General features: G+C 49.2%; 3 protein-coding genes, 1 long non-coding RNA gene and 4 other non-coding genes across 12 annotated transcripts in view; 2 read left to right on the top strand and 6 right to left on the bottom strand.

Annotated features, from left to right (window-relative positions):
• The window catches only part of LOC133513574 (otoferlin-like), a 36,377-nt gene extending 34,624 nt beyond the window's left edge, over positions 1–1,753 (top strand). Inside the window, exon 44 of the mRNA XM_061844474.1 lies at positions 1,306–1,753. Within this exon, the coding sequence (XP_061700458.1) occupies positions 1,306–1,486 (181 nt within the window). The 3' untranslated portion in view covers positions 1,487–1,753. The remainder of the gene's footprint in view (positions 1–1,305) is intronic.
• Positions 509–590, bottom strand: trnas-gcu (transfer RNA serine (anticodon GCU)). The gene has a single exon. It is a non-coding gene; the product is annotated as a tRNA-Ser (tRNA).
• On the bottom strand, positions 842–923 carry trnas-gcu (transfer RNA serine (anticodon GCU)). The gene has a single exon. It is a non-coding gene; the product is annotated as a tRNA-Ser (tRNA).
• Positions 1,754–3,081: 1,328 nt separating the features above from the next.
• On the top strand, positions 3,082–17,072 carry LOC133513111 (uncharacterized). Of its 2 annotated transcripts, XR_009798394.1 has the most exons (4): positions 3,082–3,459; positions 6,192–6,299; positions 13,615–13,693; positions 16,934–17,072. It is a non-coding gene; the product is annotated as an uncharacterized LOC133513111 (long non-coding RNA). The 2 variants fall into 2 exon arrangements; XR_009798393.1 differs by lacking the exon at positions 16,934–17,072 and having other exon boundaries at positions 13,615–15,236.
• trnaa-agc (transfer RNA alanine (anticodon AGC)) lies at positions 3,189–3,261 on the bottom strand. Its single transcript has one exon. It is a non-coding gene; the product is annotated as a tRNA-Ala (tRNA).
• trnaa-agc (transfer RNA alanine (anticodon AGC)) lies at positions 3,366–3,438 on the bottom strand. The gene has a single exon. It is a non-coding gene; the product is annotated as a tRNA-Ala (tRNA).
• On the bottom strand, positions 3,534–12,074 carry mapre3a (microtubule-associated protein, RP/EB family, member 3a). Its single transcript, XM_061843498.1, has 7 exons — positions 11,917–12,074; positions 10,393–10,520; positions 9,018–9,163; positions 8,764–8,920; positions 7,647–7,789; positions 5,746–5,898; positions 3,534–4,898 (listed from the first exon to the last, which is right to left on the bottom strand). The coding sequence occupies exons 2-7, from the start codon at positions 10,511–10,513 to the stop codon at positions 4,830–4,832; spliced, it is 789 nt and encodes a 262-aa protein (XP_061699482.1). The 5' UTR covers positions 10,514–10,520; positions 11,917–12,074; the 3' UTR covers positions 3,534–4,829.
• dpysl5a (dihydropyrimidinase like 5a) lies at positions 15,385–23,212 on the bottom strand. 4 transcript variants are annotated; one of them, XM_061843495.1, is made up of 13 exons: positions 23,056–23,212; positions 20,918–21,188; positions 19,673–19,831; positions 19,304–19,483; positions 19,001–19,069; positions 18,109–18,153; positions 17,937–18,012; positions 17,007–17,163; positions 16,408–16,549; positions 16,179–16,321; positions 15,850–16,057; positions 15,604–15,772; positions 15,385–15,536 (listed from the first exon to the last, which is right to left on the bottom strand). In XM_061843495.1, exons 2-13 carry the CDS (start codon positions 21,176–21,178, stop codon positions 15,451–15,453), a joined length of 1,695 nt encoding a protein of 564 aa, XP_061699479.1. In that variant the 5' UTR covers positions 21,179–21,188; positions 23,056–23,212; the 3' UTR covers positions 15,385–15,450. The 4 variants fall into 4 exon arrangements, with proteins under 4 accessions (XP_061699479.1, XP_061699478.1, XP_061699480.1 ...); XM_061843494.1 differs by lacking the exon at positions 23,056–23,212 and adding an exon at positions 22,581–22,704; XM_061843496.1 differs by lacking the exon at positions 23,056–23,212 and adding an exon at positions 22,370–22,525.
• Positions 23,213–23,912: the final 700 nt, after the last annotated feature.

The raw sequence follows: 23,912 nt of genomic DNA, 5'->3' as shown, positions 1-23,912 counted from the left end.
GAATAAACATGAAATGATTCTCTCGATCTTCACCGCAAGAAAGTTTATCGATTTGGACGTTTTCTCGTTGAACGCACAAAGCAGGGGCAGGTTTTCAAAGTAGAGTTTGGGTCGCAGTTTCCAATAAATTGGTCCAACGACGAGGATGGGATTCGAACCCACGCGTGCAGAGCACAACGGATTAGCAGTCCATCGCCTTAACCTCTCGGCCACTTCGTCTTGATGTCATGTTCTGGAACTCGTACATGCCTGCAATATCTCAATGTTATCTGAATCCGGGCCACATAAAATGTTGTGCCGGGCCGGATTTGCCCCCGAGCCTCGAGTATGACACCCGTCCAACAAAACACTAAATGGGCGACCGTCACAATGAATAAACATGAAATGATTCTCTCGATCTTCACCGCAAGAAAGTTTATCGATTTGGACGTTTTCTCGTTGAACGCACAAAGCAGGGGCAGGTTTTCAAAGTAGAGTTTGGGTCGCAGTTTCCAATAAATTGGTCCAACGACGAGGATGGGATTCGAACCCACGCGTGCAGAGCACAACGGATTAGCAGTCCATCGCCTTAACCTCTCGGCCACCTCGTCAGATGTCACGTCGTACTCCTAGCTGGAACTGCGGGCCATATAAAATCTCGTGGCGGGCCGGATCTGGCCGCCGAGCCTTGAGTATGACACCAGTCCAATAATACGAGTGGGCGACTGCCACAATCGATAGACATGAAATGATTCTCCGGATCTTTGCCGTAAGAAGGGCCAACTTTTTTCATGGAACACACAAAACAGGGTCAGATTTCCAAAGTAGAGTTTGCGTCACATTTGGCAAGAAAGAACAACGTCGACGAGGATGGGATTCGAACCCACGCGTGCAGAGCACAACGGATTAGCAGTCCATCGCCTTAACCTCTCGGCCACCTCGTCATACAATCGTCAATACGATTCAAAAATAAAAGCGATGTTACAATCACGGCGGCCACCTCATCTCGCCGTTAGCGTTGGAAAAGGTTTCGGTTTCGGCATCCGATGTACTGGCAAACATTTTTTTTTTTTTTTTTTGTTAACGTTACAATTGACACGACACAGCGTGACAAATCTGTACGGCGCAACCCGGTACAATATGATACGGCGTATGATACGATACGGTACTTTGCAAGACGTCACGAGATAGTCAGAGAGCAACGCAGTCCAACAGCCTCAGCGCCACCCACTTCTCCGTCGTGTATGACGTCATCTTTATTTGCTTGTCGTTTTGTTACGAAGCGCGTAGTACGTAAGCGTGCGGTACGTGACCTCTGACCCGCAGCCGTCCGGACATCGCCCTCCTGTGGTTCCTGATCCCCCTGAAGGCGGCCAAGCACCTGGTGTGCGACCAGTACCGCTGGCTCACCGTCAAGATCGTGTGTGGCCTTCTGCTGGTGGCCATCTTGGCGCTCTTCCTCTACAACATGCCCGGCTACATGGTGAAGAAAATGTTGGGAGCCTGACTCTTTGTTGTTCTGGTTCAGTTTGCGACGTGATTTGTGATTTGCTGTAGACCTCTTGACGAGATTGAAATGTGGTGTTCTGTCGTCTTACTTGCACTTTGAATGTGTTTTGTCTCGGTTTCAAAACCAATATTTTGGCCCTTCAATGCAGTTTTCTAATGTTGTGCTGGGCAGGGAAAAAAGCCGGACCGCAACCGCATATGATTGTTATGCTATTTGACATTTGTGAATAAATCGACGTGAGAAGATTCACACACACCTCAAAAACCTTTGACTTTCGTGGAGGGGAAATTCCATAAAATATTGAGAATATTCATTCATTTATTGTTCAAAAGCACCAACCCCATATTTCCTTGTCACTCGATCGGAAAACAACGTACGTGATTCCGTTTGTTCTGATTCGCTAATGTTGTTTTTCGGCACTTCCGGGGTATCGACGGTTTTCGACCACGTGACTACAGCCGGCGAATGCGGCCATGTTGGATGGGTTCACTCTATGGCGGGCTTACGCAAATCTTTCCACCATTGCTAAAAGTGACGCATGATGGCTAAAAAAGTTATCGGGGCTCATGAGATGTTTTTTCAAGAAACCGTTACGACGAGAAATGCGCTTTGATCAACAATGTCGACCCAGATGCCTTGGAGAAACACAAATGGAGCAAGAATTTCGAACTGTGGGCGTCGGTAACCTATCCAGACAACTATCAACTATCTCATATTCTCGACAAGTGTTTATACCGTGGACCAACTAAAGAATTACAAAGGTCTGAATGCCTCCAACCAATTCATTAATGGCTGGGTTCAAGATGCGGCAGTATCCATTGTTCGTAACCTGTGTCTCCACCCTGCTAAGGTTAGTGTACCAATTGCAGTCACCGGTGTGTTAAATTATTTTGATTATACCAACGAAAGAGGTGTAGATTATTGTTTACATTTTTGTTACCAAGAGGGAGAGAGAGAGGCTCGACCGGGACGAGTCCCAAGTGGTGACGCAAGGGAATGACTTGGCTGCTAGGTCGGCTCTGCTGATACGAGACAGCCACAGTTGTCACCGTTTGGTTGCTAACTGCTCCGTTTTCTCGGACCAGTTCTTGATCACAGCTGGCAGTCGAAAGAAAGACGCTTTACAACGCCCAATTTCGGCTGAGGAACCGATAAAATAGCCTTTCTGAAATAACTCCTGCTTGGTTACGGTTTGTGTACTCGAAGTCACCCCACCATAATGGCGATCGCGTTCTAAACCGGAAAGTGTGTGACGGCAGTCGAAGAACATTAACGTATGTTTCCTTGCCATTTGATTGGACGAAGATTTGAGTGATGATTGGTCAATTTTAGTTGCTAACTTCCTGGCTGAAAAGTATTTTCGTTTTCCCCGAGTGATTACACACGTCCGAGGGAAAGCTTATAGTGTTGATCTGATCACTCACTTGCCTTGATTTAATATTAATTCCATTTTAGTTAAAAAAAAAAAATAATAACGAAATTTGTGGCCCATGTAAACATTTGACAGGAAAAGGAACCTCTATAGAACTTTGCCTGAAAGGCAATTGGTTGCTAACCACAGGACCCCGTTTGATTGGTCAACACAACCAGAAACTTCCGGGTAGGACGGGAATGCCTTCGTGGCGACGAGTTTAAATAAATCAGTTTAATCTTGACTAGAGGAGATAAAAACCAGTTATTAATAACAGAAAAGTGATGATGGAGGATGCGGGCATCGATCCCGCTACCTCTCGCATGCTAAGCGAGCGCTCTACCATTTGAGCTAATCCCCCGCTTGCTTTCGGTCTCTGCTTCCGAATGACGGGAAAGCTAAACCGGGACCAGCTTGTGGAGATTGGGAATTTGTCAACGTCGAAAGAAAAGAAAAGAAAATCTTTGGAGGATGCGGGCATCGATCCCGCTACCTCTCGCATGCTAAGCGAGCGCTCTACCATTTGAGCTAATCCCCCGCTGCTAGCTTCTCCGCCGAGGTCAGTCTTCTCTATTAGCTAGACGCCCATATGCTAAAATCAGATTATACTCTATAAATTATATTCGAGTACGCCACAAATAGTAAGTACAAAAATGTCAAAGCAGTGCAGTTCTGCCTAATAAGTCACATGTACTTATACATAATGATATCAAATGTCCTACTTGTATATGGAACGTAGTGGTTGCACACACGACTTATGCTAATCAGGTTTCCTCCAATATTTGGCACTATGATATTCACTCCTATTGTTCACAAAATGTTCATTTCATTCATTTCGGCTGCGCGTCCGTTGACGTGTCAAAAAATAATGGAAGCAAGCACTAGTTTCACAACTTTGTTTATTGAAAACTCAAAATGATGCGCGTTCAGTCCGTGATGATTACGCGGTGGGTGGATGTCAGTTCTAAAGCCATTTGCGAAATTAAACAAAAAACAAACCAGTGAGTAAAACGGGAGGCCGCGAGAAGAATTTGAGTGTTGTTCAGCAAAAAAGATTCTCAGAGAATGAAATCCCAAAGTATGTTTTTACACCACCCGGTGACTGACAAGAACGCCGAAAAAGTTGTCGAATGCCGGTCCAGTCCGACTTGGAGTTGACGGACCTCGGTTCTCCAGCGTTTGTGCAGTCATCGGGCGGTCCACATATCTGTTCTAATATGTGCCTCATCTGATTTGTCATAACTAAGATGGGACCACCCTAATAACAGGCTAAGAAAAAAAAAAAAAAAAAAACAGCTCGACATCAGACAGAATCTCCACATGAAATACATTTTTACAAAATATCACTCATTCACAGTCAATGTTTAACATTCTCATGCTCAGATATGTTGCTGCTCCAAGATAATCAATCAATCGATGCGCTCCGATCACATCCTTCAAGGTATTTTTGTCCCCCGTTCTACGTACTAAAAACCGGCAAGAGCGGAAACCTCAACTTTTCTCGTACAGTAGATTTCTGCTACAGGAGGTCGATCCAAAAACTATAAGTTAAATAAATAAGAGACCGCTAGCAAAAATTCGCTTGAGTTTTCGTCGTCGCGGTGCGTTTAAAAAGTGCACCCAAGGCAAAATAAATAACCCAAAAAAAAACAAAAAAAAAACAATCCAAAACGCGGTCGTTGTTTACCGACCGACCGCTCGCCTCGTCTCCTCGGCTCACGCTGGGCGAAAACCGGATCGGTCGCGTGGTGCCGTTAGCTACCCGTGATGACGTACGGCCGCGTGTCGGATGATAGCTTGAAAAAAATGAAAAACGAGGACGGGGAATGAAGATTTTGTGAGGGCCAATTTAGTAGGCCAGAGCGTGCACAGACAGTAGAACTCAAATCAAAGAAAAAGGAAAGCGCCAGTAGCCGGTGGAGGTTGGGTTCAGTATTCATCCTGGTCCAGGTGGGCTTGTTCGTCAAACTCTTCATCTTCTGGAGGCGCAAAGCCCTCCTGGAACACACACAAGAACAACAATTTTCAGATCGGAGTGACCCGACTTTTTCCTTTTTGGAGATCGTGTTCCCTTGCTAAAGTAGATCGCGGTCCGCCAGTTGTGGATTTGGCGCTTTGCAGACTTTGTTTCTCAATACTCGTATTGCGTAAAATTAGCAGTAACGTGAGATTTTGAGTGGAGGCTGTCATTTTTCCGGGTTGGTAAAAATAAACCTTAAGGGTTGTATTTTCCAGACTGGCGCAAATCTGGCACGGGACGCAGGTATTCCTGCGACCGGATTGTCGTATTTGTATTAGTATATTCCACCATATTCTCTCAGCTCATCAATACAAAACCAACCAGTCATTCTACGCAGAGGATAAGTAATATAGGTGTGGTTACATTATCTGTCCATGTGTTGCTGCAAGTTTGCGTTCAGTCCGTTTCTTCGAGGGCTAAAGGGGCGCAACGTCGACGCCGCTAAGTGTTAGCATCTAGCGAGAAGACTGAAAGGCTAAGCTATGCGCTTCTTTTAAATATGTCAAGTGGGAATGGCATCAAACAGCTTGAAGCCTCTTTTTTATTTGCAATTATTTACTAAATGTATCTGTCAGACTGACGCTTGTTCTGAAGTTGAATTTGCTGCCACCACTTAAGACAAGTCAAAGAAAACCAAAATCTTCACGTCAAGCCGGTACGAGGCGTCGTTCAGTTTTTTTGTTCTGACGTGCAAGCAAGTATTTGAAATCCGCCCGTTCGCTGTATGGCGGTAATTTGTGAGTAGGTGAGTTTTTGAACAGCAATCTGCAAAATTGCGGAGGACGTACGCAGTCTGCAAAAGTCCGAGCCGGCGGAGCGACGTACCTCTGTGGCGTAAAGGATGTCGATTATCCTGCTGAGGACCGGGTTGTTGTCGCTCTCGTGCTCCTGGCAGATGAGCTCGATGTCTCGTAGTTTACTGAAATAAAAATCTCTCTCCTTCTCCAGGCCGTCCACCGTCAACTTCAACTCCATCAACTGTACGTACCACAGAGAAGACGGGGGGGGGGGGGGGGGGGGGGGGGGAAATGGATTATGGGACTCAAGCGTGCCGCTGCAGTATCCAAATGAAATGTGTGTAAAATGTGGCTCGGTTCAACTTTGTAAACAACTTGTATCAGTTCAAATGTTTGTGGGACTCGGACTTCGGTCCCGCTACACCTTGCATGCAACTGTTTCTGCTACCCCCTGCAGTTATCTGGAGTACTTGGGCTTTTTGTTTCCCAATGGGTGATCTAAACTGGGCTTATTTTGTAAACTTGTGTCTACAGAAAGGAAAACGTCTGGAGGATCCGGACATCGGACCCGCTACCTCTCGCAAGCTATCTACTATTTCAGCTCACCCCCCACTTTTCAATCCGTCTCATCAAGCAATTTCAGTAAGTACGGAACCATTTTTCCATTTCCCCACTACTGGTCCCACTAAAAGGACAAATTCGGTTTAATCATGAAAGACGCTAAATTGTACTCGCTAACCCGCTCACGTTCCACTAGTAGTACACAAACTTCGGGGAGTGCAGTTTTGCCTCGCTGGTCACATGCACTGGAGTTATATTGTGATACCGATGTTGTCCCAGTCAATCTACGTTCCTACCCTCGCCAGTGGGCACGAGCTGTGGGTCGTGACCGAAAGAACAAGATCTCGGATACAGGCGGCCGAAATGAGTTTCCTCCGCAGGGTGTCCCGCCTCTCCCTTAGAGAACGGGTTAAAAGCTCGGTAATCTGGGAGGCGCTCAGTGTCGAGGCGCTACTCCTCTGCATTGGGAGGACCCAGATGAGGTGGCTGGGGAATCTGATCCGGATGCCTCACGGACGCCTCCCTGGTGAGGTGTTCCGGTTATGTCCCGCCGGAAAGAGACCCCGGGGACGACCCAGGACACGCTGGAGAGACTCTGTCACCCTGGATGTCTTGGGAACGCCTCAGGCATCCGAGAGGGGCTCAGTGTCGAGGCGCTACTCCTCTGCATTGGGAGGAGCCAGATGAGGTGGCTGGGGCATCTGATTCGGATGCCTCACGGACGCCTCCCTGGTGAGGTGTTCCAGTATGTCCCGCCGGAAAGAGACCCCGGGGACGACCCAGGACACGCTGGAGAGACTCTGTCACCCTGGATGTCTTGGGAACGCCTCAGGCATCCGAGAGGGGCTCAGTGTCGAGGCGCTACTCCACACATTGGGAGGAGCCAGATGAGGTGGCTGGGGCATCTGATCCGGATGCCTCCCGGACGCCTCCCTGGTGAGGTGTTCCAGGTATGTCCCGCCGGAAAGAGACCCCGGGGACGACCCAGGACACGCTGGAGAGACTCTGTCACCCTGGATGTCTTGGGAACGCCTCAGGCATCCGAGAGGGGCTCAGTGTCGAGGCGCTACTCCTCTGCATTGGGAGGAGCCAGATGAGGTGGCTGGGGCATCTGATCCGGATGCCTCCCGGACGCCTCCCTGGTGAGGTGTTCCGGGTATGTCCCGCCGGAAAGAGACCCCGGGGACGACCCAGGACACGCTGGAGAGACCGTCTGTCTCTCGGCTCTCCTGGGAACGCCTCGGGATCCCTTCGGAAGGGCTGGAAGAAGTGGCTGGGGAAAGGGGAGTCTGGGTACTCCTGCTGAAGCTAGTTCCCCCGCGACTTGACCCAGAAAATTGATGGATGGATGGATGTTGTCCTACTACTGTACGGGAAGAAGGCTAATTATCAGTGACAACTGGCAAGCATTACGGCGAGAGATTAAACCTGCTGATTGAGCTCCGAGATCTCCGCGTCGCTGCCGCCGTTTCGAGACAGGGTGGAGTTCTTCCGCAAAGCCGGGGTGTTGTGTTGGACCCTCTGCGGCGTCGGCATGTTTTTGGGCACTGTGGGCGACGTCCTCTGCGGTCCTGGCGGCGGTCGAGATACAGTTAGCGCGAGTTTTAAAGGACAACAAGGAAAAAAACTTGTAAAACAGTGAAGTGCTCATCCGCCTTCGTCGTTGTATCGGGACCAGATACAAGAACGGAACCAAGACCGAAGCAACTGAATTTGCAAAACAAGTCAAACAGCACAAGTTGAATTGCCAGCTAAAAAAAAAGCATTCAAAGTCAAGGCAAGTTTATTTTACTGTGAGTACAACAGCAGCAGCAGCAGCAGCAGCGTAAAACCGAATTGCCGGTGGGTCACTGGGTGAAACGACGCCTTGACAGGTTCTGGGATTTTACAAACCTGAGGCCTTCATTTGGGTTGTTGACATTTCAGTTTTGACAAGACCAGTTGCGTGTGCGCCAATTCTGTCAACCGGTGGACTGACCGGAACCCGACGGCGGAGTGAAGGACGGGCGGGGCGGAGGTTAGGCGGCTATTAGCCAATTTGCCAGGGGCCTCGAAGCGACCAATAGCCTGGAGTTTTTCGCTGCTTGGAGTCAGGAGAAGGAAGAGGACACCCGCAGGGACCAAAAGAAGGCTGTGGGGAGTAGTGGCCCAGCCGTTTTTGTCACGTTGTAGTACGTCATTTTACCGATTCTTCCGTTTTCTCCTCCGCGCTGTTGTCACAGTACAGGTCCGGCACAAAGTGTTGCCGTTAACTCCCAACTCAGTCCGCCACTTTTGGATTCGGACTCTTAATTTCCATCCTCAACCCAACCGCTGACAGGAACCAAAATGAAAAACCTCATTTCGTACCCCAACCCCGCGTACCGAAGCGCGTGGATTATCAAAAACCGGTCTTAGCGGAAAACGGCGGCCATTCGCTGTGCCGTTCAGCCGCTCGACGGGTGCTTTTGAGCCGGCCAAAGCTTGGCGAAGACCGTGCAGCGATGGCTGGAAACAAAAAAACGGTTACCTGGAGTTCTCTTTGCTTTGTGGCTAAAGTGATCACCTGGGTTGGGGGCGGGGGACACATCCTGCCCCTGTCTGGCTACCATCGGGTCGTACTCCTTCCCGTCGTAGTTGGCGTCAAAGAACTTCTTGAACCACTGCACGAACTCAAAGTTGTCCTGGAACTTGCCCTTGACCAGTTTTTCTACCGGGATGATCTGGAGGGTGGGGGGCAAAGACAAAAAGGATGAGCTTTAAAAACAATTCAGCCAATCACAACACCAACGGGACCAGGACCAGGACCAAGACCAAGACCTTGTCCACGCTCATCCTTTTGAAGGCCGCTTGAAGAACTTTGAAGTTGTGGATGAATTCGTGCTCCAGTTTAGCTTGAAACTTGACCTTCTTGAGGAGGATGCAGCCCGGGAACAACATGTCCATGAACTGGCAGTACGCCGCCCCTGGAAAAACACACCCGTTTCTTACCGTCTTTCATTTACCAAATAATTTGCTACATTTTTCACCCGTCTACTTCACGTGAGTATTTTTTTCCCCTGTCGACAACCGCAAGCCGCAATTTTTTTTCACACGCTTTCAACCTTATGCGGCTAATTTGTGTTTTTTCTCACGGTCGCAAGGGGGCACTCGAGCGGAAAAGGTATGAGTGAGACCGGCGGAATATATGTGCCGAGGAAGTGACTTTTACCGGTATGGTTTTTTTTTTTTTTAACCGGCCCCTTTAGCGCTGCGCTAGCGTGTTGCTGTTGTGTTACTGCCGTGTCTCAGTGGCTTTTACCAGTAATTTTTTTTTTTTGCTGCTGTGTTACTGCCGTGTCTCCATGATTTTTACCGGTATGTTTTCCTTTTAACCGGCCGTTAGCGCCGCGCCAGCATTAGCGTCGCCTGATTTAGGTGTTTTGTTTGTTTTTTTTTAACCCTGTTAGCGCTTCTCTAGCGTGTTGCTGCTGTGTTACTCCCACGTCTCCGTGATTTTTACCTGTATGTTTTTTTTCACCGGCCCTGTTCACGCTGCACTAGCATGTTTCTGCTTTGTTACTGCTGTGTCTCAGTGAAGTAAGTATGTTTTTTTTGACTGGCTCTGTTCGTTCTACCGTGTTGTTGCTATGTTAAGCTAAGCTAAGCTAAGGTATTAAAACTTTGAAAACTCTTTCTGTGTACCGTCTTTCTTTGTAAATGTCTCGCGTTTCAATGTGGGCACTTGCGGCTTTTACACAGACATGTACCAAATGGTATTTCCTTTACAAATGTACTGGGTGAGGCTTATAATCAGGTGCGCTCTGGAGGCCGGAAATTACGGTACTTAGTTTTACTTCCTCTACTTGAACAAAAAAAAAAAGTTTCTCATCCCCATTTTTTTTAATACAAACATGTCACCTTTTTCGTCCACTGCAGGTGAAATCACGAAGTAAAATATGTAAATAAAGTCAAGCGCGCTTTATCTCCCAATTATTTGAAATTTGAAGCACTTAAAAGGTGGCAAAAAGGAAATGGACCAGGACGGACTCACGAGGACAGCGATGGATTCAAGACAGGTATTTTGTACAATCAAAATAAAATGGTTACTTCAAATCAGTACTGCTTTTCCCACAGCCTTATTTTTGATGTACTTGTACAACTGCAAGTACAGAATTATGAGCAGTAGTTTCTCCAGTCGCCATCTGGGTCTCACCTGAACAGAGTTGTTCGATCTTGGTGTAGGTGAGGTGCAAGGAATCGTTGACCCACGCCAGCATGTCATGGCGGCTGAGGTTGTCGATAGACACGGACGTGGCGTACACATTCACTGCCATCCCCGACCTGCAAACGCACAGCGGAGAAGTACTTCCGTGAGCCGACGTCAAACCTGTGAACAGACACACAATTCTCCCCGCATCCCGAACTTGACCTTACCCTGGACCCCAACGCATCCTCGCTAAACCTTAGCCCGGCCGTACCCGAGTCCGGACCCTAAACCCTGCGGTCCATCACCCTGACGCCTCCGGGCTAAATCCTGTCGTCGGGAAACACCGCCGAGATTCCCCTGCGAGGCGTCTTGAACGCTGCCGTCAATCCGCACGTCAATGGCAGGGAACGGTTGGGAGCAAAATTCTCAGGCAGATCGCACACAAACATACACTGCGTGTGTGATCGCGCATCTGGCAGCATCGGCCTTCCGCGTTGCCGGTGACCTCGCTCGATAAAATATTGAGTCGTGTTACCTGGTCACCATGGTAACGGCACACGTCATAAAAAAAAGGTGAACAAAATGCAGCAAGCGTAGCCAGTTGAATATTACGCGGCATCGGCAACTTGTACACATAAGTACATAGATGCCATAAAGTTTAAGCTGTACGCAAACAGCAGATTGATTTATTATTATTTATTAATAAACAGTGTATGTAGCAAAAAGATAAACCAGTATCGATAAGTATTCAAAATGCAGGGCAGGTCGTTTGAGTACGACTAAGCGGCAGTGGAGTGACAACTATATACCGCAAAAAAAAAAAAAGGACATGTAAAATAATATCTATACATCTCTGACAATATTGCGAATATTGTATTTGCATGTGAACAGCAGCAACATTGTACGCAAATGACGTGGCTCCATAAATAGAAGTACTTGTACAATTCATAAACAGTACTAGCTGTGAACTGCAGTCGTTTCAAGCGTGATGTCGCAATAATTCCAAAATTATGAAATGTTGTCAGGCCACATAGCAGCGCTGACATTTACGGGAGGCCTTAAATGTGCCTTCCTCACGGCTGCAAATACGCACTGGAAAGGGTGTGATTTATTTATTATTATTATTATCATTATTCTCCCCACCCGGTGCAAATATCGATTATGGTGCTGAGGAAGAGGGCGTCCGCCCACCCTCGAGCAGCCGCCGGCAGGGGCCTCGAAGCGGCGGCGGATTCCTGCAGCAACATCCGGGCTGTGAAACGCCCCAAAAACCGGCCGGCCACAGAACAACAAAAAAAAAAAAAAAAAGGGCGGAGGTCTGTCGCTGATTCCACGCCGGGAAGCTGAGAACAAAAAAAAAAACCTGGAGGAATGTTTTTGTCTCTCAGTCTCCGCAATTCCCCCCCCCCCCCCCAAGCTTTCCGCGAGGCCTCCGCACCGCCGACCGCACGAGCGCTCCAACGCTCCTCATCCTCATTCTCATCGCAAATGGGAAGCGAACCCGGCCGACATTGCGGGCCGCTCACTCACTGCGTTGCGGTTGGCTTCGCCTCGTCGTGGTCGTCGCGGTGCCGTCGGAGCCTGAGCGGTGCACTGCGGCTCGCCCTGCCTGCCCGGGTGCGCTGCTTTCCGGCCGCCCTCCTCGCGTCTGGCCGCTCCGGCAGCGGCTGCGCGTGCGCCACTGGCTACGCGCTGCCTTCACGGACCGCGGGAATTAAACAAAAAACTCTCGGGCGCACATTTTTATCACCCTCCTCGAGGATTAACGCGTCCCTTCAATACTACCACAAGTACAGGTTAATATTATTATTATTATTATCATACAGTAATAGTATCCCAGGATACAAGAAATACAATGGTGCCTTCAAATCATCATCATTACTGTACTACTCATCTGTTCCAGCCCATCCACAAAAAAAGAAAATGCCGTTATTTTGTCATTAATAAAACACACAAATGACATAATACAATTCCAAAAAAAAAAAAAAAAGTTTTGGTCTTACTTTTTGCTTCAATTCAATGGACTTTGCACTGCTCCTCCTCCCGGCGCGAGTGCCGTGGCCACCGGGTGGCAGCATAATTCCGGCATATGCGCGTCGTGCCTGGAAAGGGCTCAGCTAAAACGACATCCATCCATTTTCTTAACCGCTTATCCTCACAAGAGTGCTGAAGCCTATCCCAGCTGTCAACAGACAGGAGGCGGGGCACACCCGGTCGCCGGCCAATCGCAGGGCACATTGAGATAAACATCCATACACACAATCACACCTAGGGGCAATTTAGAGTGTCAAATTAATGTTGCGTGTTTTTGGCTTGTGGGAGGAAAGCGGAGTGCCCACCCGGAGAAAAGCCACGCAGGCGCAGGGAGAGGGCCGGGATTTGAACCCGAGACCTCAGAACTGTGAGGCCAACGCTTTAGCAGCTGTTTTACTAAAAAATGAAAATGATATAACCCTGGATCTGTTTTCAATGACCAAAAGTAAACAATATATAAGCTGCAAACGACAAAGACGCGAGGTCCAAATATGGATAACGTACATAAAAAATGTCCGCATGTGCAAAAATAAGTAACTAGTCTAAATCTAAAAAGAAAAATATGCACGCATTAAAAGAGCAAATCAAAACATCTAAAGTCAATCACTGAATATGTATGAATTATGTAAATATAATTACCAAAATTGGAAAACAAACACCCAGTGTGAAAAACTGGAAGTTTTTTTGACAAACGATGAAATAATTCATATTTTCCATCGGATAAATGATGTAGAATAGTGACAACATGGTTTCCAAATCTTTCCCAAAAAAGACAAATGTGTGGTGTAAAACGAAAATATTATCAGCGACGACATTTCAGTTCCAGTTGTCGTTTATTTATTTTGCACTCCAATCACGTGACAGACGCTGCGAGAAGGAAAAGAAACCAAACGATACAAAGTGACCACAATGTTCAGCACCAGTATTTTGTCATTATTATTATTATTATTATGATTATGTTTTAAGAAACCTCAGGGTCTAAAAGTGGAACAAATGTAACCCAAAAAAAAAAGCATTTTATTGCATTACAACAACACCAAAGTCCTACATGGTACACAATAAATAATTTTCAAAGACAATTGTTCATAAATGAAAAGATACATTTATGGGGAAAATGGAAAAGTTTCAGTGCATTTGCGCTCGTGGCAGCATTTAAGAGGCCTTCAGTGCACGTCTGCTTTGGATGTTTCACAGCACGACGACGGAAGAAACGGGAACAGGAACGGGTCAGGCGCGACACGAACGGAGGAGGGGGGAAAAAAAGGCAGTTGAGGTGAGATTTTGTTTTTGTTTTTGCATTTGGCGGACAAAAACCCACCACAGTGAAGGATGCGGAACGTCGTCGGTGCTCAGCGAACCCCCCAGAAAACCGCCGTCACGACCGGGTCATTTTCAAATCTTTCTAAAAACAACTTTTGGGGAGGCGCGACGGCCGCCGCGCAAGAACTCGACCCGTCTTCGTTGCCGTCATCCGGCGCAATTGCGCGGCTAGCGAGCTGGCGACCCCAAAATGCGCTTTTCTCTTCGTTGCCGTGTATTTCCGGTGTGTTGCCGAAAACGCGCAAAGGGCCGAGAACTGACGAGTATTCCGAAGTGGAGCACGGGTGTCAAACTCAAGGCCCGGGGGGGCAAATCATGTGTATCCACTTTTATGATTTTTGTTCAAATATGCCCCAAAATATCAAATTGTCAGTCACTCAGATTTGAAAAATGTACGGGTGTGGTCAGTCATGCCCACAGATATGACGTTGCGGATGTGTGTTCTGTTTGTAATTATGAGTGTAGCCCTTTAAGAGCTGAGGGGGGCGGTGTCAGATAAGCTAGAAAGTAGAAGTAGGCATTTTTCAAGACCATGTAGTTGGATAGCAGACCCCCCAACAATCCTCACAGCTCAGGACACATAACTTTGATCTATATGCAGATTTTTTTTTAGGGGGGGGGGACAAATCCATAAACTGTTTCTGTTTCTCCCCACAATTTAAAAATTGTTTGGTTAAGAAAAAAATGTAAAAAAAAAATGCTATTATAGTGCCCGCCAATTATCTACAAATTCTCGTTCAAAGCGAGGGTCCACTAAGTCAAATCAGTTTTCCCCACTGAAATTCATTGAAATGACATGAATCCGTTTTGCCCCCCCCCGCTCAAAAAAAAAAAAAAACACAGCTCTTTTTGTACGTGCACTTCATAAAAACAAAATGGAACGCTTGTAAAATATAAATAGCTCAAAAGACCATCCATCCATCCATTTTCTCAGCCGCTTATCCTCACAGGGGTCGGGGAGAGCGCCGCAGCCCACCCCGGCTGTCGACGGGCAGGAGGCGGGGCTACACCCTGAACTGGTCGCCAGCCAATCGCAGGGCACATCGAGACAATCGGTCATGCTCCTTGCGAGTGTGTTCATTTTTTTAAAAATTATTTTTGAATACTGCGTTATTTGAGTGTCCCATTCAACGCACATCTGAAAGAACATCGGCAAACGAACCAACCCCACCCCCCCCGACCCCCGCTCGAGTCGCGCCGCAGCCGAAACTGACTTATCGTTCAAAATTTGTTGTGCGCCAGAAAGCATTAAAAATAAAAATCATCCAACTGCTAGCTTAAAACTCCCAAAAACACGTCAATTGGACTGCGTGGAAGTCAAGGTTACCGCTGTTAGCGTAACCAGGGTGACAGTAACCAGCAGTGCCGTGCGCAAACACCGCAATCAAAATAAACAGCAAAAAGTTTCAAAGCGTTTTCCTTGATACGCGAAGAGTACGTGGCCCGATAGTGCAAACGTGGCATTTTGAGAGCGTTCCTTTGACGTAAGAAGCAAGATTGGTTGATAATATTTGGTCTCCAAGGTTCTGGACAAACACGACGGATCTTGCGACCCGCGTTCTAATCAGCGTCGCCGTAAACGACTTCACTCCTGACAAACTGGGCTTCGTGAACCAAAAAGGGGGAAAAAATAGAAAACGTGACCTCTTTCTCCCACGTTTATTCTAAGTAAAACCTCGACTCGCTGGGACGGATCCGTCGGGACGGCCTCTACCAGATCCCGCTGGACCTCCCGCCGGGCGGCGCGAGGATCCTGGCCGAGGATCTCTTGGGAACCTTGTCGTCGATCTGGGCACCTGGGAAAAGGCCGTTTTTGTCAGTTCTTGGCGTTGGGCGAGGCGCGCGTTCGGTGCCGGTCCTCACCTGACAGGCTGAAACTGGACTCCTGGAGGTCCCTGACGCCGCCGTGACGGGTGCAGGGGCGCGTGGGGGTGTCCAGGTCGGAAGGCGAGACGTCCCGCTTTCCGCCGTTGGCCACGGCCGCCACGTCGCCCGTGTACGGTTCCCGATCCACCCGCTTGGCCGCCTGGCACTGGACATTCGCACAATCAAGGTTGTATTGACAGACTGTTGGTTTTTTTTTTGACCACAGAACCCCAACCCGGGTACCTTTTCTCGCTGAACCATCTTCTTGTAAAGATAGTCTGGAAAAGTCCTCATCGGGCAGAACTTGCCGGAGCCCTCGGCGCACGTGAACATGCCGTTCTCGTAGACCAGGCGCCCTCGGCTGATGGTGACCAAGGGCACCCCGTGGCAGCGAAGACCTTCGTAAAGGTTCATATCGCCGCCCTGGACTTGGTTTTCCACCGAGATGATCCTACGAGACAGAAGTAACGCCAGACCCATCAGTCCAAGAGGTCGGGGATCGGAAAAGCGGCGGCGGAGTGCGCCGCTCCACGATTCGTGATTCACGACCGGAAACGGATCGGTTTTCGTACTTGGAGCCCTCGGGATCCCAAACTACCACGTCAGCATCTGCTCCTGGGATGATCCTGCCCTTTCTGGGGTAAAGGTTGTAGATTTTGGCAGCGTTGGAGCTCGTGACGGCGACGAAGCGGTTCTCGTCTATCTTGCCCCCGATCTGTAAGCGACAACGAGGAAGTCAGCCGACAAAGGCCAGAGTCCCGGACTCTCCCCGGCCGGTCGGGAGGTGGGGAACGCACGTACCACGCCTTTCTCCCAGATGACGCTCATGCGGTCCTGAATGCCCGCAACGCCGTGCGGGATCTTTGTGAAATCATCCTTGCCCATGGCTTTCTGCTTGGTGGTGAAGGGACGGTGGTCGGACCCGACTACATTCAGGGTGTCGCTGACAGGAGGCAAGATCGCGGCGCCGTTATTTTACCCGGCTGAAGAGGCCGGGAAACTTGAAGCGGGCTACGCGCATACCGACGTTTTCACGTCTTAAGGGTTGAGACGCGACCGCGCGTGCGCGCTTATTTGCTGTACTTCGGATGACCAATGCCGTCGTACCCAAACCGACCTGTGAGAGGCAGCGTGGTGCCACGGGACATCCAGACTGACGGAAAATACAATCAAGAAAAACCAGAGGACGCGAGAGAACCGGAACGTTTACGCGAGGATTATAAAAGTTTCAAAACTAGCAAAGGAACGAAAACTTTACACAGAGATCATCCCTGTCTCAAAAAGTATTGTCAAGAATGATCCAAGAATTATGTCTTTTCTTCCTTAGATGGCAAATTTGGCCGTTGCGGGGATGCGTGCGGCCCACTTGTGCGAAATCCAAGACCGGGACGGATGCTTACTTGCCCAGCAAGCTCATCAGGTAATTGGGCGTGTTGGGTTCCAGGCGCAGCGGCGGCAGCGTGACGTGGGCCGCGGCGTGGGCCCAGTCCTGGTGGTAGTACTGGCTGCCGTTGAGCACGGCGTGGGCGGTGCTCGTCTCCCCGTGGACGACCCGACCTGTCGCCCGGTCGAGACAATTTCCGTCATCAGTGGTGGGTAGTTACCAAAGTGCAACCTCTACTGACCGCACTTGGGTACATTTTCGGGTGTCTGTTCTTTACGCAACAGATTCAGAGAAGCCGGATAACGATATTTTTCACCTGCGGCCGAATTTAAGAATTGTTTAACACGCACCGGCTTCCGACGTTGAATAATTGAGCCTTATTTGTTGCTCAATTTAAAAAGGCTGCTAAGACATTTTGCTAGCGTGTCCTTGCTAGCTAATAAAAAATGTGAACTACTTTCTGTGGAGAGTAATTTTTTTCCCCCTTCATAGCGCTAACGCGTACTGTAATAATAAATGACATTATTTTAATACCTTCAAGAGTGTATGCTTTTCATTCTCAAAGAGTTGAATAAAAATCTGTAGTTTTTAATAGGCCTACGCCTGCTAGCTTGTGAGCTAGCTGACAGCTAGCGTAGAGCCTCAGGACGACGTCGTGGGATAAATTCCGGTCAGCGAGGCTCGAAGCGCATCTGCTGTACTCACAATTCCCAAACCTGGACGGATATAAAGAAGAAATGATATCCATTGTATAGTTTGGATTGACGGTTGGACGGCACGTTAGCACGTTAACCCTTCAAATGTGCGGAGTTGTTCACGTAGAACAGGACATTTCTCGTCACTTTCCCGGAAGGAACCAAGTGCAAAGCGTCAAGTCGTTTTTTTGGTTTTTTGTTTTTTTCTTCCCCGCCCCCCTCCCCTCGTAATGATTCGGGGCAGGCGTCACCTTGCATCTTGGCCGTCGCCACCACGTCGCCGGCCGCCGTGCTCGACACGTTGACCAGGTAGATCGGACAGCGGGCCTCGTGGGGAAAGGAAACAAAACCAAAAAAACAAGCCGCACATGAGTGAATAGATTTGTATTCCAGATCCGCCAGTTTTTGCGTGTTTTGGCTCACCCTGTTGGCGATGGTGATCGCCCTGTGGGTCGCCTCGGCCTCCAACTGCCAAAAGTCGCGAAGACGTCACGCGAGACAATTAGCTACCGATGACATTTCCGGTGCGAAACGCGTCGGAACGGATTAGCATCGCGCCATTTTCCACCGAGCGTTACGATTGAGTTTCCAGTTGAACGAGGAATCAGGATTGGGGTCCCTGCTCTCGCCGGAAGGGGGTCCTCGGTCTCCGACGTGAAGGGTTTGAGTTTTTGAACGGCGGAATCAGGAGGGAGGTTCATTGTTGACTTCGACTACACTTGAACCTCAGCGTTTTTGCATTTTCGGAGGGGGATTTGCTCTTTTGCATACGCTAGGAAAGGTTTTTCTGGTGCTAAAGCTAAAGCCACGTCTAATAAAAACTTTGCTTTGGCATCATCCGGTGACATATCGGTGCCAAGCGCCGACGTAAAACCGCGAGGAGCTTCGTGCTCGCCATTTCGTGGCACCTCCTGCTGTTCATTGTACGAGATTCGATTGAATTGATTAAAAAATTACGGCATTGTACATCGCGCGGTCGTCGCTCATCACCAAACAAAATGTTTCCATTTACACTCGAATTTGACACTTTTCCATGAAATCAACCTCAATACGCACTAAAAGCTTCCCAATTTGCAAAATTTACAAAAACTGAACTCCCTCCGGAAATATATTGTGTGAATATAGCCCCTTCCAAACCATTTCCCCCGGTTTTCAGCAATGCCGACGTACGAGATTTTGGGGTCGTCGACGGCACGGCTGAACAGCAAGTCCAAAAATCAGGAAGGGGAGGGGGGGGGGGTGGTCCGTATCGCTCGGTGGGAAAGCGATGAGCGGGAGGTGGGGGGTGGGGGGGTCGCAGACGCGAGCTTCGTACCTCTTCGGGCCTGCTGATCTCGATGCCTTCCGGACCGCAGATGCCGAGCTCCAAGGCCTCCTTGGCACCCTGGGGGCACAAACGCAACATCAAAAGTTCCGATTTCGAAAAATGGAAAATCCGACAGAAATGGGGCCAAACATGAGCTTTTGAAATGTGGCCCCCTGGTGGCCGTGGCAGGGATAGCAGAGTGTTCAATCGTGATACACAAAATGCAACTTTCATGACGTTATCGCTCCCCCACCCCAACCCCCCAATGTCACGACCGGGGCCACGTCGGAATACCAAGAGTTCATCCCAAACCTCCGCCACGAGCTCCCCGTTCTCGGCGTGGACCCTGGCGACGGCGCCGATGTCCTTGCAGTGCTGCAGGGCCCGGAAGAACTCGTTGTCCCTCAGCATGTACGTGTCCTTGTAGGCCAGAAACATCTGGAAGGAATTGACCCCCTTCTCCCTCACCAGCTTCTCCATCTCAACGCGGACCTGCAGGTTGACGGCGGGGAAACGACGAGGATTTGGGGTGGGGTTGGGGGGCACTTTCACTCCATCCAAAATACTGACGGAGCTCAAATAAGTCAAGTTTTGCCAGTGCGCCATTTGGTGTGCAAGATAACCGAAACCCATTTGAACCGGGAGGGATTTGCGGCAAATGAAGAGTCGGCGTCGTAGTACCTTGGGGGCCCACCAGGTGACCCCCACGTGCAGGGCGTAGTCGCAGCAGCTTTTGCCGTCCGCCAGGCCACGGCAGCGCTCGTAGGCGTCCGCCAAAGACTCGTTCTTCTCCGGCAGAACGTGCGCCATCACCATGGTGGTGCCGCCGGCCAAGGCAGCCTGGAAAAGGAAAAAACGCAGCGCTAGCGCCGACTCGACAAGAGGACGTGTCATCAAATTCCCGCAAATGTGGAAAACACTGAAGTGCGCGTAGAGCAGATCACATTTCATGATCCATTTATGCGGAAATCCGGGAAAGTCCGACAGGTTCGTGGATCGGATCTCGGAACCGGATACATTATAGAAACCGACGGCGAGCGTGTTTTGCTTGAGACAGCATCTGGGATCCAGGGACTCTCGGAGCGGAGGATGCCCGGGTTCGTCTTTGGCGGGCGGCGGGCGTATTTATCGTGGTGGCAGTGGAGGGGCGGGGCGGGTGGGTGGGGGGTCGGGGGGGGGGGGTCTGGCAGCCATTGTCTCTGAGCACAATGGAGCGTGTGAAATGGCCTCGGGGCTGAAGTTGCAGCGAGTCCCGTGGCGGCGTTTTGTCTCCGAAGAAGCGCGGCGGTAGCGGACGAGGGGGGGGGGGCGTTTGCAAGCTCGGCTCGGCTACGCATCACGTCGAGATGGCAGCGCCAACTGGAACCCGTCAGACCGTCTTAAAATGCGGGTAGCTTTACCACGAGCTAGCTGCGTCTCTTAAAAACAAGAACCCGAAAGTCCTGCAGCACACCAAGACAGCCACGTTCGGAAACAAGAACCTGAAAGCTTTCGTCTCCTTACTTGAACTTAGTCCGAAATGGCTCCGATTGGAGCGATAGCTAAAGTCCGGAGACCAGAACCTGGAAAATTACACCCTGGGATCTGCTTCCCGAGACGAGAACCTGAAAGTTGATGCTGAGATATTCACGTCGTGAAACTCAAAAGTTTATCCCAAGTAAAAGAAATGAAAGAACCTGAAACTTTAAGCTAGCGCAATCCACATCCCAAGACAAAAAAAAAAAAAGGCAGAAAGACGTCTACGTCTTTCGACCAGAACCTGGACATTTGGATCAAAATGTAAATAACCTGAAAATTTCAACCTCGTCCAACCTCAAACTTTATGCCGTGAAACTTGCGTCTGAAAACCGGAAGCGCAAAGTTCTCAGCGAGTGCCGGAACAAGTCAAGAACTTGCAAGTCCCAAAACAAGAAGCCGGCGGCTCACCTTGGTACCGCTGTAGAAGTCGTCGGCCGTGGTGGCGTTCATGAAGGTCTCCTCCAGGTGCACGCTGGTGTCGATGCCGCCGGGCATGACCAGCTTGCCGGAGGCGTCCACCACCTTGGCCCCCCCGGGGATCATCAGCTCCTTGCCCACCTGCTGGATGACGCCGTTCTCGATGTAAACGTCCGCCTCCTGCGTGCAGTCGTCGTTCACCACCTTGCCGCCCTTGATCAGGATGCGCACCACGGCCGCGCTGGTAGTCATGGCTTTAGTTCTGCGGGGAAGACCCGGAATCATTTTCGGGGTGGCGGGAGTCTCGAGTGGCTGAATATTAACCGCCTGGCTAAGACTTGGCGAGTGAGATGCGAGACTGAGACCGAGACGGGCTGGTGCCAGGCGCCGCCCGTATCCTGACGTCCCGACTCGACGCTGACGCAACAAAAAGTCTTTTCTTCCCCTTCAACGCGACAGAAAATCTATTTCGGGAGTGTCCCGAGCTTCTCTTGCGAGGGCCGCGGACATTTTTTGAAAAATGGACGTTCTTCACTTCCAATGTATTGAACAGAAAACAAAAATAATTACCCGTGAGTGAGTGAGTGAGTGAGTGAGTGAGTGAGTGAGTGAGTGAGTGAGTGAGTGAGTGAGTGAGTGAGTGATATGCGTTACAAATATATACCGTCATTCCCGGCCTACAGAGCGCACCTGGTTATAAGCCTCACCCAATACATTTTTCAAGGAAATACCATTTGGTACATACAAACCGTGAAAGACGCAGGAAGTTTAACGCTAGCACTAACAGGGCCAGTTAAAAAAAAAAAAAACAAACATAGCGGTAAAAAAATCACTGAGACGCGGCAGTAACACGCTAGCGCACCGCAAACAGGGCCGGACCGGTAAAAGTCACTTCCTCGGCACATATATTCCACCGGTCTCAGTCTTACCTTTTTTGCTCGAGTGCCCCGCTTGCGGCCGTTCGAAAGAAAAAAAAAAAACAAACGCACAAATTAGCCGCAACACCGACCGCGTAAAACCGCGGTGCTGAAAGTGTGTGCAAAAAAGTCGTGATTAGCGAAAGGCGAGAATGAATTTTTTTCGTCTTCACTTCTCCGAACTTGCCGGGCAGAGTCAAATTGTAAAAATTAAGTGAGTCAAAATCGTACAATGGAGGGGAAAAAAAAATAAAAAAAAAACGCGGGGCGAGTCGATTGCGAGTTTTATCGATGCCGAGGGCCGCTGAGAAAACAAAATGACGGCCCTCAAACGGCCCCTGGGCCAAAGTTTGGACACCCCTGCTTTATTTCTTCCCCTTGAACACAACAAAAACATCCCCTAATTTATGAATGTATCTATACATACATGTATATAATTTAAAAGTTGCATCCAAAATGAACGCAGGTCAATGTTTTCCTCCCTAAAAAAAAGGCCCCTCGTCCGCGACGCCACCAAAATACTCACAAATCTAAGTTTAGTCTTGCTGTTGCTTTTTTTTTAAATTAAAATTTCATATCACGAGCGGAATAGTTTTCCCCATCGGCAGGAAGATGAGGGCCGTGCATGCGTCGTGGCGGCTTGTTGGCATCGGCAGCGCGTCGGTTGCATGACTCACAAACACAAAACATGCACAACATCAAAACAAAAGAAAAAAAAAAAAAAGCACAAATCATACATCATCACAGGGTGACGACGAGGGGCGGGCTTGGGGCAAAATGTGCTTTTTATCAAATATGAATTGTGATTCATGAGAAAGGGGCCACAGTATGCGTGGAAATGATGACACAAAGAAAGCGGTGACGGTCGGGCGGCTTTGCGGAGCCGACCCAGAAACGCCTTAAGGCGCTCCTCCCTCCTCCCTCCTCCCTCCTCCCTCCTTCCCACCTGCTCCTCCTGCAGCATAAACAGCCCTCTCTAAGCGACCCCATTATCGAAATACAAAATAAATAAACACGAGCAAAAATAAATACATAAAACCCGGAGGGAGCAGTTGTGTTGCTCCACGGTGAGGAGCCGGAGACTTGCAGCCTCCCCCTGGGGAGGTTCACCAAAATCCCCCTCCCCATCCCCATCCCCATCCCCATCCCATCCCTCCACTCCCGCCACCTCCGACGGGGGTGCAACCGATCTCGGTGGCCGCCCTGGCGTACCTGACGTGCCGGTGTTGCAGCTGCAGCGGGTCCGCTCGGCTCCTCCGGTTCCACAATGTGAGGCTCGGCCGGGCTTGCACAAGGCGCGCACGGACGGCAGACGGGACTCCTTTCCTCGCCGGTGCTGCACCGCCGGCCTGAATGGACCACAAGTCGTTTCCGGTATGTACTTTCGAAATAAAAGTCGGTTGACAGACGACTCCGGGCCCGTTCCTACAAATGGGATAGGAAATACTCCCGTTATGGAATTCAAAAGCTTGAAACTACACTGACTGCAGTGAAATTCCTTCGTCACAATTGACAAATGTATGACTCGCTTTGTTTTGTTAGTTTTATTTTGGTGTTTCTGCCGGTGCTTTCGGTTGTGTTGGTTGCGCCGGCTTGACGGCTTCCCGAGCAAGTCGCCTGAGCAACCAATGAGAATCGACCAGGGGCGTAGCCAATAACGGGAATTGCCAATCATAGACATAAATTTATAAATATCACCTTTTACGCTGATAGGTACGTCAAAGTCGCTGCCATATTGAATAAACACTAACCTTTGAATATGCAAACTTTAGTACGGAATCGTATTGCTGTCACACGCACATAAAAAAAAAATTAATTGGAGAGGAAAAAATAGTCCGAAAAACAGGGAAAATATTACACAAAAAAAAAAAAAATCCTTGGAGGAAAAAAATTAGTCCGAAAAACAGAGGGAAAATATTAGTCCAATAAACAAAAAATAGCCTGAAAAACAGAAATTAGTAGCCCGAAAAACAGGATGTATCTGTGACAGCAATATGCTTCCATACTTTACGTCATTTTGCAAGTAGAATTTGTTGATTTTGCAGAATGACGCTGCAGCTCCTTATATG

The sequence above is a fragment of the Syngnathoides biaculeatus genome, chromosome 15, assembly GCF_019802595.1.
Source record: "Syngnathoides biaculeatus isolate LvHL_M chromosome 15, ASM1980259v1, whole genome shotgun sequence".
NCBI classification, from domain to species: Eukaryota; Metazoa; Chordata; class Actinopteri; order Syngnathiformes; family Syngnathidae; genus Syngnathoides; species Syngnathoides biaculeatus.
This window is presented reverse-complemented; position numbering and strand designations above follow the sequence as displayed.

Coding starts and splice junctions, on each gene's coding strand:
- dpysl5a (XM_061843494.1), bottom strand. CDS start 22,654: ATGAATCACAATTCATATTTGATAAAAAGCACATTTTGCCCCAAGCCC. Junction 21,189..22,580: donor CGTCGTCACCCTGTGATGAT/GTATGATTTGTG, acceptor TCTTCCCCGCAG/AACTAAAGCCATGACTACCA. Junction 17,164..17,936: donor GGCGACGGCCAAGATGCAAG/GTGACGCCTGCC, acceptor ACCGGGCGACAG/GTCGGGTCGTCCACGGGGAG.
- mapre3a (XM_061843498.1), bottom strand. CDS start 10,513: ATGGCAGTGAATGTGTACGCCACGTCCGTGTCTATCGACAACCTCAGC. Junction 9,164..10,392: donor GATCGAACAACTCTGTTCAG/GTGAGACCCAGA, acceptor GTGTTTTTCCAG/GGGCGGCGTACTGCCAGTTC. Junction 8,921..9,017: donor AAAGGATGAGCGTGGACAAG/GTCTTGGTCTTG, acceptor CCCACCCTCCAG/ATCATCCCGGTAGAAAAACT.